At 36.6% G+C, this 19,816-nt stretch overlaps 1 protein-coding gene across 1 annotated transcript in view; it reads right to left on the reverse strand.

The window, feature by feature from the left end:
• Window positions 1-313: 313 nt before the first annotated feature.
• hk2 (hexokinase 2) overlaps window positions 314-19,816 on the reverse strand; it is a 61,055-nt gene continuing 41,552 nt past the window's right edge. Inside the window, exons 10-18 of the mRNA XM_084413828.1 lie at window positions 16,034-16,338; window positions 12,816-12,964; window positions 12,183-12,302; window positions 11,709-11,804; window positions 11,400-11,499; window positions 10,062-10,245; window positions 8,366-8,521; window positions 5,917-6,153; window positions 314-1,738 (exon numbers count right to left, since the gene is read on the reverse strand). Coding sequence (XP_084269954.1) covers window positions 1,597-1,738; window positions 5,917-6,153; window positions 8,366-8,521; window positions 10,062-10,245; window positions 11,400-11,499; window positions 11,709-11,804; window positions 12,183-12,302; window positions 12,816-12,964; window positions 16,034-16,338 — 1,489 coding nt within the window. The 3' untranslated portion in view covers window positions 314-1,596. The remainder of the gene's footprint in view (window positions 1,739-5,916; window positions 6,154-8,365; window positions 8,522-10,061; window positions 10,246-11,399; window positions 11,500-11,708; window positions 11,805-12,182; window positions 12,303-12,815; window positions 12,965-16,033; window positions 16,339-19,816) is intronic.

A 19,816-nucleotide genomic window follows, 5' to 3' on the forward strand; every position in this document is an offset into this window, starting at 1 on the left:
GTATTAACTAAAATTTATTAATTAAAATTTATTTTATAAAAAATAAAAAATTTGTTAACAACAAGTATTCATTACTTCAATGAGCTCATTGTTTCTGCCTTTAATTATTACATTGTTAAATTACAGTATACATCTATACAAATAAATGTGAATTGAATTGAATATATTCCCCAGAACCTCAGTGCTCATTCTCTGAGGGATATTTATATTCCTGATCTGCCTTTGTGTGCAGACTGCAATTACTTAGGAAAAATAGCTAACCTAACATTTTGTAGTAGGCCACTTCAATTCAGTCAATTTGTAATGCACTATATCGGTGGTAACCAGTGATGTTAGTCTTTATTGTCCGGCACCATTCTTGTGCAAAAGAATTTGTGTGAATTTGCAGAAATTACACTGTAAAATTAATCCAACCTACAAGCAATTCAATCAAGGAGATAAATAAGTGAAATCATATAAAAAAATAAAATGACCAGCTTGATCTTATTTGATTACTAGACTAAAAGTTTGCAGAAGGTTCATTACTGACAGTCTGACAAAATGGCACTCGTTCAGTGTCTGCTGTGAGAAAATTACACCTTACACCCTGACATTATCCACAACATGATAAACAGTGATGCACAGCTCTGATCAGCAATGGCGACATTCATCAATAATAAATATCCTACCAGAGCTGCAAGAAAAGACACATTCATTTTCACAGTGCGAGTCTCTTTTGACATCTAAAAATGATCATTTCACCTGTCATTCCCAACCCAAAACGTTCCAATGCAATTTACAGTAAATTGTGGATAAAAAAAAAAAAAAAGAGCACGATTGTATAATTCCATTTGTATGTTTTGGATTGCATGCACTTTTTAGTAGGCCTAGATATTCTAAAAGATCAAATTCAGTTTGGTCACTGCACATAAACGTACAGTACAGCACTTAGAGTCAATTTTCAGCTCACAACATCAAGTTAGCTCTTAAAAAGCACCTCACCTGACAGCTTTCCTCAAACCAGCACTGGACCTGTTCAGAAAACTAATGAGATTAGCTTCATCTCTGTCTAGTAGCAGCGGGACTGTGCTTTAGTAACAGGAAGAGCTGCACGACACAAATTAAGATTAAACTAAAGAGCATCCTCACATGAGAATCATCTATAAATGTATTTAAAGGAACAGTTCACCCAAAAATACTCACCTACTTCACTTACAATTATTCCTTTAATCACATGCATGGACTCTAGTTAGGTACAAACATAAATTACATCATTCACAAGTCAAAAGGTGAATAAAATCTCTTTGTGCTTTTTTCAAATCAGTAACAATATGATAATATATATCTGCAAGAGGATCTAGACTAGTTCTTGGTTTTTCTTCTGCTTGATATTCCCTTTTCTACAAACAACCCCACGAAGCCCTTGCAATGAATGACCTAAAGCAAAACAAACAAACAAAAATAAATAAAATACATTCTTGTACAGACAGGAGTGTTTCTTCAGTAAGGTCACATTGTTGCACAGAAAATAAGATTTAAAAAAAAATCTGGAAGCTCAGTACATAATTTTCTTTTTTCCTCATTATCTTTTCCCCTTTATATTATTCCGTTCAGTCACTACTTTCCCGCATCTCTTAATCGACAAGCCACAGCCGTGATGAGGGCGGCACCTTTTCCGCTGCCATCTTCTGATTGGACGAGAGTGACCTCACAGTTGGGCGCCAGGTCTCTTAAGGTCTCCCGCATGATGGTGGCAAAGCTGATGAGATAAAAGAGGAGACAACAGAACATCTGAATGAAGAAATCGGAGTATGAGCAAAATCTGCTCTTTTGTGCATTTATTGGGCTTTTTTTGTTTTCCCATAGAAAAAAAAAATTGTTTCCCCATTTTGTTTTCCCAATTTTTTACATTAAAAAAATCGGCACTTTTCGAAACTCCCTTTTCTATTAATATGATATAATATAATAAAATAAAATAAAATAAAACTACTACTATTAAAGTTCACAAATTTTAAACTATTTAAAACTATATTTAAAAGCACAGTACATTCCTCCAGCGAGGTTTAGGCTGTTTTTGTAGTCATTTGATCAAAAGCTTGACAGTCTACAGTCATTGACACTTGCATCAAATTGTTAATTAAACTCCTGATATTGCACAAGGAAGCATACTGTACACACAAACACACACAGTTGTAATCGAAATTATTCAACCCCCATTGCAAATCAGATTTATTGGCAAAATTTACAGACTTTCAACTGTTTGCAAAGAACAAATTCAACCCCCTGAATAGAATCCCTCACAACAGCACAAATCTGCAAAACAGGTGTTGTCTCAAGAACACCTGATGCAACTCATCAAGGGCTTCATTAGGTGCACCAGGTGTGCTTGAGCTAGAACACATGAAATATGTGAGCTGGCTAGGGCCTAGTCTACACGTACACAGGTTTTCTCCATCCACATGAAAACGCAAAAACACGCTATGAAGCGCTGTCAAGCGCATGCCAAACCAACAGGTGGCGATATCACCCTAACCGTAAAGCCATGTTGGCCAATCAGAAGTTGTCATACACAGTGACCTGCGTAGTATTGCATTCTGACATCTCTGTTCCGCAATATAATGGGAGAACTGTGCATGTATCTGCATACGTTACAAGCCCTATTAGCAGCAATATTTTGGCTACGTCCGCTAGGGCACAGACTCGCCTCATGTAAACAAAGGAAATAGCATCGCACAATCTGATGTCAAATAAAGGAGATAACAGCGAGCACTACGACGTCACAAGCCAAAATCTCCAGGTTTCATCGGCTACACGACAACACTGCAACCGGAGTTTCTGAAAATCTTCACCCTGGCAGGAGTTTTCAAAAAGGTTAGGTTTCAGTGACCTGATACTGCGTTTGCGTGTGGACGAACGGCCAAAGCACAGATTTTGAAAATACCCGTATTCGTGTGGACAGGGCCTAGGTTTGTTGAATGTCATGTTTGACTGCATGTTAGAAATATGGCTAAATCAAAAGAATGGTCCAAAGAGTTAAGAGAAGATATCGTCGCATTTCACAAACAAGGAACAGGATACTAAAAGATAGCAAAAGACATTAAAGGTTCCTAGAGACACCATTGGAAGTAGGGCTGAACGATATTCTGTTTTAACATCGACATCGCGATGTGCGAATGAGCGATAGTCACATCGCCGGAACATGCGATGTGAAGGGTAACGTTAGTAGCACACAGTAAACACGAGATTGTTGTATGGCTTTTTGCTGGGGTGACATACACGATCCGCGTGGCTGCACAGTGATTGGTTCGCTGTGCCGCAGCTCACCGCGCTCACAGCCAACATTCACTGGCAATCCTATAGCTAAAAATGCGCTACGAAGAGGATCCGCCGCAAAAAAAGTCAAAATCAGCTATTTGGGACTAGCCTATTTCGTCTACAAAAAGGAGGATGTTGACCAAAAAGAGGTAGGCTACTTTGCTGGAGTGTTATAAAGTTGTGGATGTTTTTTTTTTTTTAAGTCGTTTATTTTTCGTGTTCGCATTTATGAGGAAAAAACAATGTTATTACGGACGCGACCGTTATGAAAGCGGCAGTAAAAGACTGCTTTAAAACTTTCACAGATACCTCAAACAGAAAGCACACAGCCTTTCTTTAAAACGAATTTCGTTTCGTATTAATTGTATCTTAATTTTAATCAGTATTTCATTATCCAATTTCCTGGATTTAATAAATAAATATTAAATAGCCTATAGCAGCCAGCGCCTGAACAGGAGATTATAAGCTATCATCCATGAACCGCAACTCAGCATAAAAGGTAGCCTACTCGCCTCACACACCTAATACTACTACTACTAATAATAATAATAATAATAAAATAGAAATATTACTATTATCTACAGAAATCTCTACTTTTAAACAGAACCATTAAAAAAAATAAAATAATATCCTAATCTGTATGAAAAGTGCATTTCTCCCGATCACTGCTGCGAAGATCGCGAGTCAGTATTGTCAACTTAATCTTTACAGAAAACACTTGTTTATTAATAAACAATTAAAATGTCACATCGCAATATTTTACATATTATTAATCATTACTTTTGCTGGTTATAGGTGCCGTTTACATGAACGCGTCACTGAATCAGCACAGAAAACATAATTTTTCGGGTCCTAGAACCTGAAGAACGTTAGGTCCTGTGAAGAACGTTCACCGAATTCTGAGAGAAATATGTTTCTGGAATAAAATATTAAGTGGCCTTTTTTTTTTACTTGTAATGAAGCTTGCTTATTAGTGAAATTATTAATAACATGGAATGGTAATTATTGACTTTAGCCTGGATTGATGGCTTGCAATATCGCGATATATATCGTTGGGAAAAAAAATATCGCAATGTAATTTTTTTCCAATATCGTGCAGCCCTAATTGGAAGCATAGTTCACAAGTTCAAAGTTAAAGGAACAGTGGTTACACTACCTGGACAGGGTAGAAAAAGGAAGCTATCAATGGCTGCAACCAGATTTCTGAGAAGACAGGTTCAGAAAAACCCTTGAGTGACTGCAAAAGACCTGCAGCAAGACTTGGTGGCAACAGTCACTGAGGTTTCAGCTTGCACAGTAAGGCGCGTACTAAACACATGCAGTTTTCCATGACAAAACTCCAATACATACAACCACTACTGACCCAAAAGCACAAGAAAAGTGCTAAAAATGATCTAAATAAGCTACAGAAGTTTGGGGATTCTGTTCTGTGGAGCGATTAAACAAAACTGGAACTTTTCGGCCCTATGGATCAGCGGTATGTCTGGAGGAAGAAGAATGAAGCATATACTGAAAAGAACACTCTGTCTACATGGTGGGGCTTGGTGATGCTCTGGTACTGCTTTGCATCCTCTGGCACTGGAAACCAGCATGTGGAAGGCAAAATGTATCTGGATATCCTAGGAAAAACGTCATGCTGTCAGTGAGGAAGCTGAAGCTTGGGCATCATTTGGATCTTCCAAAAGGACAATGCATACCTCCCAAGCATACCTCAAATTCCACCAAGGCTTGGTTGCAGAAGAAGTTCTGGAAGATTATACAGTGGCCATCAGTCACCTGACTTGAACCCCATAGTAAACCTCAAGAATATTATTGAACTGGAGGCCATTGCTCATATACATATATATATATATATATATATATATATATATATATATATATATATATATATATATATATATCACATAATTATATTTACCATAAAGTAAGCAGCATAGACAGGGTCCAAAACAAACACTGGCTAGTAAAAACTGGCTTTGGTAAGTTAGCTAGTATCTACAAGATAGCACATTATTTAAAGGTTCTGCCAAATTAAATCTGTTCCTGCACTTTTTGAAGGCAAGGGGAGTGAGGTTTACTCGCACAGCTCTAACTAGCTGGCCTCCGTTACACTCACCCACCTAAACCTCACTTCGATCCTGGTCACAGCACCAATGCAACCAATCCTACTCGACCTGCTCTGGGCGAGATTCAAACCTGCGTCTCTAGCCTCAGTCGCTAGTGCACCTCTTGAGGCCAGGGGAGTGAGGTTTACTCACCCAGCTCTTACTAGTTGGCCTCAGTTACAGATAGACGCTCAAGCCCTCACAAATAGGTCTAGCAACGCCTGTGATTTATGGCTCAGCTTTAACGCCTCTGCTACATTAACAAGCGGCATTGGGCACTGACAATTTTTAATTTCAGGCTCCTGTGGTATAATTAAATTGTTCTTGCCTTACATAAGCAAATTTTTTTCCTCCCTTTACTGTACACCCCTCACAAAAGCCCACATGCTACAAGTAGAATGTCAACCCATAGCTTGAAAACCACTAATTTAGTAATCAGGGGCAAATATTAGCTGCAAAAGAGATTCATGGTCTTGCTTTTGCTCTTATCCCATAATCGTGCTGTGTGGCCACTCACTGTGGGTGGAGTTTGTAGAGCGTGCCGTCCACTCCTACTGTGATGTTGAGTTGCTCGAGGCCACGGTTCCGCCGTATCTTGTCCACCACAGCAGCCAGACCGGCTCCGCACAACTGGGCAGCCCGTCTAGACACCACGCTGCAAACCTCCTTCACAAGAATACTGTCGTCGCACGTACTGCTGGTCAAGCCCAAGTGCTGCAGGATGGAACGGACCTGCCTCAGTGCCAAACGATCGCTGTGAGAAAGAAACAGATTAATTATGTTGATTAAAAGGGACCCTTTTCAAAGGGTCTACTAAAATAGGTTTTCATGCTTTAATGTTCAAAAAACACATTTTTCACATATTTTACATTATTGCAGCACCTCTCTTCACAGTCTGTCTGTAACACTCAGTTTTCTCTGATTGGTCGGCTACCAGTGTGTTGTGATTGGTCAACCGCTTTGAGCATGCTTCAGAAATGTCACACCCAATACCATAACCACGAGTTTCTTTCAACACACTTCTAACGCAACTCAAACAGACCTGGCCCCTTTTTTTTGCGTTTGTCTTGGGCGGGAATTATTTAAATGAGGAATATTGTGACGTGAAAATTCTCAGAAGAAAACTCAAGACTGCAATCGATGCGTTTCAGGAAGTTTTAAAACAGGGCTTACTGTTGTAGAGAATAACTCTCTTTGGAGTGACTTTGTGCTTATCATGCTCAAACCGCAATCAATGTTACACAGGTAAGAAAATAAAAATGTAAAAATACGATCCTTTTAACAGTGTTGGGTAAGTTACTTAAAAAAAGTAATTAGTTATAGTTACTAGTTACTTCTCACAAAAAGTAACTGCGTTAGTAACTGAATTACATCATTACAAAAGTAACTAATTACTGGGGAAAGTAACTATTGCGTTACTTAAAAAAAAAAAATAATAATTTTATATAAGAAATTTCTTGGATACCCCCAATATGAAATGTTAAATGAATGAAATGGACACTAAATAGAACATCTTATTATTATTAAACATTGTACACTAATCTACACTATTTTAATGTTGCTGTGGGACAATGTGAGAGACACCGATTAACTTAAATATTAAAATATTATCATTACTATAGTGGAACAACAAAATAATAGATGGTTTAGAACTTTTAATATTTATTGCACAGACCACAACTGGCCAACAAATAAGTCTAAAAATAAATCATGCTTCTTAAGAAATGTACCAAAAATAAATAAATAGTAGCCTTATAAAAATATTCATACACATACACTAGTGCATATAATTAAAATGATAAAACTCACACACCTTTACAACTGGTAGACATTCATAGCCTACTTGAAGTATTTTCTTCCTCACAATAGTAAGTTTAACAAAAAGTGCTCTCAATATAATACTGAACAATGTATCAACATAAATAATAATAATACAATATAATCTTTTGTGGGTTTATTTTTATAACCTACAGAGAACGTCATCATCAGAGGTTATTTATTTTAGCCAAATTCTAGTCATGTTTGCCGCACGTGTTCACAACTGTCAAACAAATATGTTTGAACGTTCCCTGCAGGTTATTTTGGAGTTTATGTTATATAAACTAATTAAAACATTGCATATGATACCAATATGCCACATATATTATTCTAATGCTGAAATGTGTAATTTATTTATAAATAAAGTATTTATGCTGGGACACATTCGGTCTCTCTCGCGCACTGTCGAGCGCGTTCTCGGACACATTCGGTCTCTGCCGCGCACTGTCAAACGCGTTCTCGGACACACTCGGTCTCTCTCGCGCACTGTCGAGCGCGCTCGCGACATTCGCCTTGCTTTTGTCCAGTCCGGCGCCTCATAAACACACACACCAGAGAAAAAACTTTGCAGCTCCTATGGCTGAGAGAGAGCCTACTCGGATGAAAACCGCTTCAGTGAGCTCAACTATAGTAACGCCGCATTTTTATTGACAGTAACGGTAACGGCGTTGTAATAGAGGAAGCAGTAATTAGTTTGATTACTCGTTACTGAAAAAAATAACGCCGTTTATTTATAACGCCGTTATTCCCATCACTGCCTTTTATTAATCAATAGTCACAGAACAAATTGTATTGCATATCTCCTCCTACATGACAAGTAGTTTAATTAAATCAAGGTTAACAAACATTACGTTTGCAATTTATTTTATTTTTTATCCAAGGCACAGAGATGGAATACAAATACTACAGCATAGATATGCAAGAATTGTCAAATCAAACCAAAATTTGCAGGCAGCCCTCACTTGGAATATTACCTTTATGATTAAGCATAAAAGAAAACAGCACATCTAATTATATTTGCCAAGATGCCTTTAGGCTCATCAAATAATATTGGACATAATCAGCATGCTTCCAACAGAGAAGCCCCTGGGGCTCAGACACAAATGTTAACAATTCATGCAGTCTTTTGCAGGACTGTTCTTACACACCTTTCAATCTGCGACAGGAACTTGGTCTCGAAGATTCCACGAGTTTTCAGTCTCTCTGAAAGTTTACCACGGAAAAGCAGACCTTTGGCAGTGAAGTCCAAGAGTACGTTTCTGACGATCTCTCCAAGATACATCCCACTGATCATCTTCTCATACCTGAAAGTGACAGAAAGAAACAAGGAAATTATTCCTTGACCCTCAATAATGCATATTGCTGCAAAAGTTTGAAGTGATGAGTGAAAATATTGGATTACAACTTTGCACAGGAAAGGCAATTTGTATAATGTATAATTTAATACATTAACTGTCTTGTGGCTATACCTTTATGTATTATGCATTATGAATGTATTCAATGTATATATATGTGGCAGGAATAAATTACATTGTAAAATATATTCAAATAGAAAACAGCTATTTTAAATTTCACAATATTATTGTTTTTACAGTATTTTTGATAAAATAAATACAGCCTTGGTGAGCATAAGAGACTTCTTTCAGTAACATCAAAAAATAAAATCCAAAGTTTAGCTGTTCAGTACCAAAAACGTCAGAGCAAACCAACATCAAACCTCATCCCAACTATAAAGTATGATGGAGCCATAATGGTTTGGGGCAACATTGCTTGCTGCCTCAGTATCAGACAGCTAGCCATCACCAATGGAAAAATACTGAGTTTATCAGGACATTTGGCAGGTGAATGTAAGGCCATCTGTCTGCCAAATGAATCCCAACAGACACTAAATGATGCAACAGGACAACAAACCAAAGCACACGAGTAAACCAACAACAGAATGGTATCAACAGAAGAAAATACGCCTTCTGGCATCCTGACCGAGATGCTTCGGCATGATCTCAAGACAACATTTAGACCACACATCTACAACTACAACTTTTATGACCAATTTATCAATCCATCCAACTTTTTCCAGAATCTTAAAGGGACGGTTCACCTAAATTAATATAATTTACTCATATTTATGCTGTTAAAAAGAAGTCTGAATTTCTTTCTTCCTTGGAACGCAAATAGTCATGCGTTTGTAAACACACAGAAAATCATGCCATTACTCTCATATCTCATTCCCTTGTGGTATGAATGTGCACAAGTGTAAATGTGATTTGAGGACAATGGCAAGACTTCCTTCCTTATTTATTTATTTTCTATCTACTGTAGCTATATGTAACATACATATACGGTTTTTGTATCTAATTGTAGCTTGGATATGTAAACTATTCATATGATGGAGAATGCAAAAATAAAAAGATGTGTTTACAGTTTAGACTACAGTCTGACTACTTATGGGAAACTGACATTTAAGATCCTCTTGAAGTTGGTTCCAGCTGCAGGCAGTTTGGAAGTTAAACGCTGTTGCATCATATTTAAAATGAATTCTAGGCATTGCACTAAGCTGACCTGAATCGAATGATCTAAGAGGTCCATTAGGTTTAAATCCTGCAAGCATATCCATAATGTATTTTGATTGAGTCATCTATAAATTAGTAATAGCACTTTAAAAATCTATTTCATGTGTGACTGGAAGCCAATGCAAAAACCTGAAGTCTAGGGTGATTCAAACAGCAGAATTTCATATGAGCGGCACCATCCTGGGCCTCAAATGTGAAACCCCATTAGATATGGACATTTCTCTAACGGGAAGTTGACAACATTGCATAAAGGGATCTAGTTTTGAACTCTTACCGCTGTTTCCCAGGGTAAGTGGACTGGTCATCCACAGCTCGATCAAACTCTGTGCAAACATCATCCAGCTCTCCACTGTCCCCGAACGCTCCCCACTCCATGTTCACACACATAAGGCCCTCATCTCCATCCACCAGCTCAATGTTTGACATCTCCTCCATGTAGCATGCGTTAGTCCCTGTGCCTATAGGGTGAAGAAAAAAACACATTTAAATGTGCCGTACACAGATACACAATGGTGTGTTTGACTTGAAGCGGCGCTGTGCAGTTGAGAAAGAAATTGGATGTGTATCATTATATTGGATTCGTGTATTTGGTCTTAAAGTGACAGCAACCTTTAAATACCTGTTGCTGTCCAAGTCATTAATGTTAATGATACAACAAAAAACAACTTTAACAAAGATTAATCTACATTTAATTAATACAGTGAGTACTATAGTGTTATTTTACATTTAGGCCTAATTATTACATGTCTGTATATGAATAAACTACAGTTAGACCTTCCTTTATTTATCATTTTGTTATACTGTATTTATCTATGCATGTAGTTAGTGTATTACTGACTGTTCACTTGCCTTTAATAATGTTTGAACTTTATTAGTTAGGCTAGTAGGTTTTGCTGTGGTATCGAAGTACTTAGTGTGCTGAGAGTAATAAAATGGAAAGCAAAGCTACATTTTCAGTGTGAGTTAAATATACTTTTTGTCCCAATAACCTTTAAAAGAAAACCTGCTAAATAAAAAACCTTCTGAATATAAGCTGTTTTTCACTTCCAGCCCTCATTAACAATTATATAATCACTTATAAATGATTACATACAAAATTAATCGTAATTAGTAAGCTTGACGCAGCTTGGAATTGGAAAAATGTGCTTGGAAAAAAATATGATCAGAATATCGACTTGCTTAATAATTAAGATAGCAAAGGCACAGATCTGAATTAAAAGAAGTGTGTTATGCTTTAAAAAAAAAAAAAAAAAAAACACTATTGAAAATGTAGATACAATTTTAGTAATTTTGTTTCAGCAGTTTGCAGTAGTCAAACCAGTGAGGAGATCCGACTTTATGCATTCTCTAAAAATCACCTTGACACCAGTTGCTTAAAGCTAATTGCAAAAAATGGCTCAAAAAAGTTTTGGTTCTGCAAAATGCATGATTTGTATGCTACCTAGCTTTATTATTTCATTAGATTTCATTATCTAATGCACACTGAAATTAAGACTTTGTTGTTCAAATAATTATTGAGCCAACTAGATAATCACTCAACCTTTTGCGGCATTAAAGTCATCTAGAAAAAACAGGCTAATCAGAGGCACATAGGCCAAGAAATCACACCCACCGACAATGAGTCCAACTTCACATTGTGGATCCTCGTACCCACATGTCATCATCGTCCCCACAGTGTCATTCACCACAGCAACCACATCTAAATCAAATTCCTTTGAGGAACAAAAGACATACAGAGAGAGAGAGAGAGAAGTATTACCAGCAAGGCAGAGCAAATCCACCATCAATGCCTTTCAGGACACGATTCATCTGACTGAACATCTACTAATTACATCTTGCTATAAAAGGCAGGGTAATTGTGGCTAATAACTGCAGAAATTGCTCTCGCAGCAGTAGAGCAATGTAGAGTGATAGTGCTGACCTCACTGCGATGGATGGCGTCTTTCAGCAGTGTGGCCACGTCCTCTCCCTCACAGCCTGATGCCTTGAAGCCCTTCGTCCACTTTATCAGGATACCCTGTGAGGAAGAGAGATGGGAATATAGTGGACACAGGACAACACTGTAGACAATTTTTTTTGAGAGAGGTTTTTTTTATTTTTTTATTCAAGACGTTATCTGATAAAACCTCATTTTGGGTACATCATCTTAAAAGAAAAATTACCTGAATAATGTGCAACTTTCCATGAATAGGGTACAAATTGGTCTCCCATTATATTTTTTAAGCGAAAATAGGAATCTATTAATAGAGCGATCTATTACACTGTCTACTATATAATATAAAATTACCAAAGCTAAAATGTAACTTCACTTAAAATAACGATTTTAGGCTGGCTAACATCAGAGGTCTTGACATCCTCTACTGCGTCAAATATGCGTGTGTATGTGTGTACTTGCCTGGTCCAGTCGGGTCTGATTGCAGGGAAATGAGAAGGTGAAACCAAGAGGCAGGGATGCCCCCTTCAAACCCATATACTCCAAGAAGTCAGCTATACAGTGCACAATATGATCAAACAGCTGCAGAGAACCATTCACACACACACACACACACACACACACACACACACACACACACACACACACACACACACACACACACAGACAACACATAAGTAGGTGAAGACAAAAGATCATTCTTATACAAAGTCCATTATCCATGACATGTACTTATCACAACAACTTCCATTAATTTCATGCCAATATGGAATACAATACACCACTATGTATGCAGCAGACTAGTAGCACTCGAGTGCTGCCAGTGACCCCTTTTAAATAAATTGCAAATAGGTGAGTGTTTTTCAGGTTCAAAAACAGGGATATCTTTATTAGGTGCATAGTACCTCTAGTGTGCTTGACTAGCAATCCAAGACATACAATATCATCATGTGTTAGAGTGTCAACTGAGCTGCACTTTCATTTCAATTCAGCAGCTCAGTTGAGAAAATACTGGCAAGTGAAAGGAATCCACCATGTACCAAATTCACATCTTGAACGGGTTTTAATGATGTAAAATATGATTAGTGGGCGTACCTCCTCGCCAGTGCCCTGCGTAATGTCTTGGGGGATAGTGTAGATCTTATTATGCATCTCCACACTCCGTCGTTTTCCACTTCGAACACGCACCAAGAGCACCCTGAAGTTTGTGCCGCCCAGATCCAGTGCCAAAAAGTCACCACGCTCTGTAGAGCATGCACAAGAGATTCAGAGACCGAAATGACTCTCACACACACACACACACACACACAGAGCACACTTCATCTTGTTCAGACGTGCACTCACACACCAATCAACTTTTTCATCTAGGCTCAGGAGATTTGGAACAGTCTAATTATGGAGGTGGTACAGAGCAGATATAGAGGGGTAATTGATTTGTGTCTTATCCCAGTCAGGGTCTTACATACAGTCTAGTTTATCTTTTATTTTATTTGCCAATGCATTGGTCAAAGCAGTTTTTGACTTATATTCAGATTAGTCACAATTCTCCTTTGTCACTCCATGTCACCAGCATTTAAGCTGTATCAGCACACTAACAAGGAGTTTTAAAAGTCTGGGTGTCCTGTAAAGAGCAAATTCAGGGCTTTCCAGAGATACCATACGTTTGGAAGTTTCACAATGACAACTGCCTCTCCTTGGACTTAAAAATTACTGACATTAATTTAGTGATCAAATTTAACACTCTTATAGAAATATGACAATATTTTGTAATTATTTAAAACTGACTTTATTTTATTTTTTTGTCAGAAATAAACATCTCAGGAAAATGTTATGGGGTTTCAAATCAAAATATGACTTTCTGTTACGAAACAAGACATCGATTTCATACATGTCCACTGTAGAGGGCACCAGGACTTAAATCATGTTTATCAGGCTTTTTGGGAGACAATAAAAGTGAATTATATTTCAATATTCCTATGAAATATTAGATATTATTCTAATGAAAATCTTGCCAATTACTACTCCCATTATTACGCTTCTTTTTTCATTACATGCTGCCCCAAGAACACATAAATATGCAAATTAGATACAAAGAAATGTTATATTAAATATATTTTAAATGAATTTATCATCATTACCCCAGCCTTCAGTGTAACATGATCCTTCAGAAATCATTCTACTATTCTGATTTAGTGCTCAAGAAACATTTATTATTATCATCAAGCAGTGTTATCAACTGCTGCTTAATATTTTTGTGGCAACCATGATGCATTTTTTTCAGGCTTCTTTGATGAATAGAAGTGTCAAAAGAGCAGCAAAAATGTCTTTACTCTCAATTCGATCAATTTAATGCATCCTTGCTGAATAAAAATATAAATTTCTCAATGTATTTTCTTAAAAACAAATGATCAAATTAAATCAAATTATAATGCTGATGAAACTATTTAAAATGCAACACAGATGTGTTTTTCAAGTAGTCTTTCAAAACCTACAGTGAGTGGTGAAGGAGACAAAGTGTTTCTGCTTCACCAATGTTAGCAATCATTTTGTTGATTTAAAGCAAACTATTTTAAAGAAAAGACTGCGATTTGAAGCAACACAGGTGAGAGAGTCCATTGGCAATCGAGAAACTCTTTATGCAAACAAGAAGCAATGTGATACAGGTACTATCAATGGGAGTGAAGTGAGATACTGTGAGATCCTGTGGTCAAGTTTAGGCAAGACAGGGGAGCAATTTATGTTACCATGGACACTTTCTGTTTTGTATGATTTATCTCTGCCCACGTACTGTACACAGTCAGGGATAGAATTGAATGAAATTATGCATGGAAACATTCTCGAGCAAGCTTGAATCATGCACTGATAACACTCTCGGTATATGATGCATTACGCACAGCTGCCATTTATATTCAAACACTTTCCCCTGCAAATTCTCTTTGATTCTTTGGCAAGATGGAATGACATCTTATTTTGCATGCAATACATTCCCATTTGTGATCAGATCTTCAAAGCTGTTACTGGTATTTTTTCCACGAGCAAACAAGCATTCATTTTTGCAGCGGCTTTCTTAAACAGTTCATAGTGACAACATCTATCAATGGGTTTCAAAGAGGATCGAAAAAAAAAAACGACAACGATGAATCAGATCCACCAGAGGTTGTATGTAGTCGAATAAATGTCCAGATTAAAAATAAAATAATAAGTAAAATACAAAACAAATCAATCAGTAAAATGCAAAACAAATCAATAAATAAGTCAAATGCTAAACAAATCAATAATTAGGTTGGAAGCGGAATTGTCCATTACCGCTGTCGTAAATAATTTAGCCTACCGCAGCCTAACGTCACACGCAGGCTATTTGTTTCTCCAGCACCGGCTTTGGAAATAACAATGTCCACAGACAAGGTAGAGTATGTTGCATGATTTTATGAAAGTATGATGTATTGCGACATCAGAAACGGCTATTTTTTATATAGGCTCCATCTATCGGCTCTAGAAACGCTTGCCGTAAAGCAAGTCAAATTTGTAGTTTCTTATGTCTCATTCGAACTACAGATCCGCTACCCGATCTGGCAAACTTGCACAGTGCGGTTATAGCCGATAGAGGGTCGCAAAGCGAATGCAGAAGTGCCGTTCACCCTGTTATGAGTTGATGAACCACTGAAACAATTTTGGAAACATTATTTTAAGGTACAAAAGAATCTTTGGTGTTGCTTTAATATGTGCTTTAGGAGTACTAATATACCTAGTAATATGCATGCTAATAAGCAACTAGTTAATGGTGAGAATTGGACCCTAAACTAAAGTGTTACGTAAAATGTAAAACAAATAAATAATTAAAATACAAACAAATAAATCAATCAAATGCAAAACAAATCAATAAACACATAAAATGTAAAACAATTAAATCAGTGAGTAAAATGCAAAATAAATAAAAAGGTAAATGCTAAATAAATAAATAAACAATGTGCAAAAACCAATGCTATTTTGGTGTGAATAACATCAAACCATTTTGGAATCCTAGGCAACTTGCAGTAAATTCTGGTCTGTTCTTCACACTTCAGTATACTTGGAATATACTGTGCTGTAGTCATATGGAGCACAATTATTGTGCTTTCATCGTGCTTTATGTTCATTTTAGAGCTCGACAGATGTGCTCACTATGAATTGTTAAAATGTTTTTTTTTGTACAATTTTGCTTTCACAAAATAAATCTGGTTTTGGAACACAGGGTGAATAAAAGATTATGGCATTATGACTTCTTTTAGTTTGCTCAAATTATTAGAAAAAACAATTCAGTTTCTAACTCTAACCTGTTCCATCCGGTGTAGAGCGCACAAAGCTGGGCAGCATTTTAACAGTGGCTTCGGGGTGTGTATTTTTAGCCAGGCCTCGGTTCATCTCCCCCTCCATCCTTTTCTTCACCTCCAGGAGTTGATCCTGATTGAGACGTAAGGTGTCCAGGATACGCTGACGTTCTGCATGCTGCTTTGCCAACCGGTATGCCACGGCTGTAACCATGGCAGCCCCTTTGCCGCTGCCATCCTCAGAGCGCAAGAAACGCACGTCGCAGTCAGGCACCAATGATCGAACCATTTTATTCAGTCGCCGGGCAAACCTACCGAAAAAAAAAACAGCGCAAAAGAGTGTGTTTGTGAATGAGAGAGAGAAAAGGGTTTAAAAGCAAAGAAAGAAGAAGAAAGGAAAAGGTGAAAGATGCACAAGATGGGGAACAGGAGAAAATAACATTAGCTCATAATAAAATAGTTGGTTGCATGGTAGAGAGTACAATTAAAGGTTTGAGAACAACTACTGAGTGGTGATGCAATGTTTGCAATTGTAGTTTGGTGATTCTTCAGTTAAATTATATATGAACTATATAAAACATTTAACATGTCCTGGAATAAAGATCTGACCAGGGTCTTGATCAATCTTCAAGTGGATTTTGGAATAATGTGTGATGGTGTGGATTTTTGACATTTTTCATTTTTTGGAGAAAAAAGTTGGATAAGCCCTAGACTTGCAAACACAATGATCTTCAAATTTAATAAATAAAATAAAAATAATAATAAATTAAATGTATTAAGTACATTTTTATTTCCATTATAGTGTTTATTGTATATACAATTATATTGTATAGTGTAAAATGTATATATAGTCATTATATTTACATTTTAGTATTATGCCTACCAAATTTAGTGTGAGGCTGAGCTTGTTTATCACTCAGTTTAACCGTTTGATAATCTCTGGTATTCTTGTTTTTTACAAGCCACCCGTCCATTTTGTTTTTAGTTGTTTTTGCTCAAATTCAGTTGCGCCAAATCTGCAGTAACCATAGCCAATGATTAGCTGGACAATAGTCAAATTGCCCCCTTTAGTGCATGACTAAAGATTTGCTAGTTAAATCTCACATTTACAGCTGTTTCACTCGAGTGTATGCTTCTTTATTAACAGGTGCTCCACAGGTTGAAAACTAATTTACAGATCTAATATACACTGGAAGTACAAGCCGCAGCATAATGTGAAAAAACTAGATTGCTTCCATTGCAGTTAATGAAGTTGTTTTGTTTTCACTCCAAGTGTAACTTTGATTGTAGATATATGAGTATAGGAGGTAGAAAGTTCACTATTTCTTTGTTTCAATCTCATTATTGTTGACTTTCCCTTTAAAGAAAGTTGTCTTGAGGCTAACTGAGCTATGTCATCTTTGCTCTACATCTACCTACACATACCAAAATAAACTGCATATGACTGGCTTGTTATGGCACTTGTGCGCAGCCAATCTCTGAAAGTGCCATCCACACCTTTAGAAAAGGTTCGAGCATGATCCCTTTCTATGAATGTATGTTAGCACCCCAGGTGATGAAAGCTGTGAACCCAAGTTGGGTGTGCAGATTAAAATAGAACACAACTAATTGACGTTGATGCTTGTAGATTGCTTTAACTGAATAAAGCATAAGCCATGTAAATAAGTGCTCTGCACAACACCGAGGAAAAGGATAGTTCACCCAAAATTAAAATTCTGTTATCATTTACTCATCCTCATGTCATTTCAAATCTGTATGACTTTCTTTTGCGGAACATAAAAGAAGGTATTTTGAAAAATGCTGGTAACCAAACGGTTTTGGTTTGTGTATATATACAGTGCTATGCATAAGTTTAGACACCCATGCTAAAGTTGACTAAAAAGAGGAATAAAAATCATCTTTTGGAAATTGAACTTAATGCCTTAATTAAAAAAATTAGGAAAAATCCAACCTTTAAGGACACCAATTTTCTTTGTGAATGAATAATGTATCGTAAATAAATAAATGTTCTTCCTTAAAATACAGGGTGCATAAGTTTGGACCCCCCTATGTTAAATTCCCATAGAGGCAGGCAGATTTTTATTTTTAAAGGCCAGTTACTTCATGGATCCAGGATACTATGCATCCTGATAAAGTTCCCTTGGCCTTTGGAATTAAAATAGCCCCACATCATCACATAGCATTCACCATACCTAGAGATTGGCATGGTTTTATTTCAGTTAGCCTAATCTCTAGGTATGGTGAAGGCTATGTGATGATGTGGGGCTATTTTAATTCCAAAGGCCAAGGGAACTTTATCAGGATGCATAGTATCCTAAAAAATAAATTAAAAAAAATACTTAAAAAAAAAAATCTGCCTGCCTCTATGGGAATTTAACATAGGGGTGTCCAAACTTATGCACCCTGTATTTTAAGGAAGAACATTTATTTATTTACGATACATTATTCATTCACAAAGAAAATTGGTGTCCTTAAAGGTTGGATTTTTCCAAAAATTTTAAATTAAGGCATTAAGTTCAATTTCCAAAAGATGATTTTTTATTCCTCTTTTTAGTCAACTTTAGCATGGGTGTCTAAACTTATGCATAGCACTGTAAATAATTATATCTAAATAACAATTCAGATGCAGCTTCTGGAGAAAAAAAAAAACATGGCCATTGTAGCTTAAAAGTTTATGTGTAATAAATTCTGTCTTTCTAAAGCTACTTTTTGCAATGTCTGTTATGTGTTTCTCATTTAACACAATAATGACTTTAAATGATCTTTTGGTGGTAATTTCTCAGCCAAATTTGATGATTAAGTAGATTAATTAATTAGAACATCATGTAAATAATTAGAATAAAAATTTTATATATACATACATTATATAGACAGACAGACAGATATAGAGATAGATGCATGCATGTTAAATAAAATTTAAAAAATCAGACGTTAAGTTCCTTTAATATAAAATTATCAACAATAACTGAAAATGAAAGTTATTATATTAATAAATGAAATTCCAAGCAATAAAAATTCATAATCACGTTTTCTAGGAAAATGGCTATACGCATCATTGCAGAGCACAGATTTACAGTAATTTTTTAGTCATACGCTTCATTTACATAGTCGTTGAGGAATCATAGGATTTTGATGTATGCAGCCGCGTCTCAGCGGGTGGTTGTTAAAAGCCCCCAGAATTTCAACTCCTTGCTGCGTTTATGACATTGCCAAACTCTCTGACAACATTCAGGAAGTGTCACTGAGTCCGTGAAATGGGCTCTTGTGTAGTGACCAATGAGTTCATGAATGAACTGACGAACCGTCGTCCTGCTTTTACCACAGCGATTATCCATGGCCAATTGGTAAACAAAAAAAATGTCTAGCATTGTCAAGCACTTAATTGAGAAGTAAAGTATAAATGCGGACACAGAACGATCTATGTTTTTTATAACAATAAATCCTATTTGAAGATCAGTCTAGATTAGTCTACTGCTGTCAAGTCTATTTTCTTGTCAATCCACAACAGAGGTTGTTTAGTCTGTCAGCTTTTTCAGTCTTCAATCGGGGAGTATGACAGTATGACAGCTCATTTCAGTTCAGATTTGTTCTTATCCAATCAGTCACTGCAGTTAAATCGATAATATAACTGAATATTAATTTTCTTTTAAACCTCAACTGAGCCAGACAAAGGCGACAGTGGCACAGAGCCAAAACTCCAGCAGGTCACAGTAGTGGAGAAAAAAACAGGCTCAGTCAGGGGCCAGATTTCAGAAATAACAGTTGGTAAGTGTAACAAACCCTCCAAAA

Source organism: Rutilus rutilus (assembly GCF_951802725.1).
Source record: "Rutilus rutilus genome assembly, chromosome: 7".
Classification (NCBI taxonomy): Eukaryota; Metazoa; Chordata; class Actinopteri; order Cypriniformes; family Leuciscidae; genus Rutilus; species Rutilus rutilus.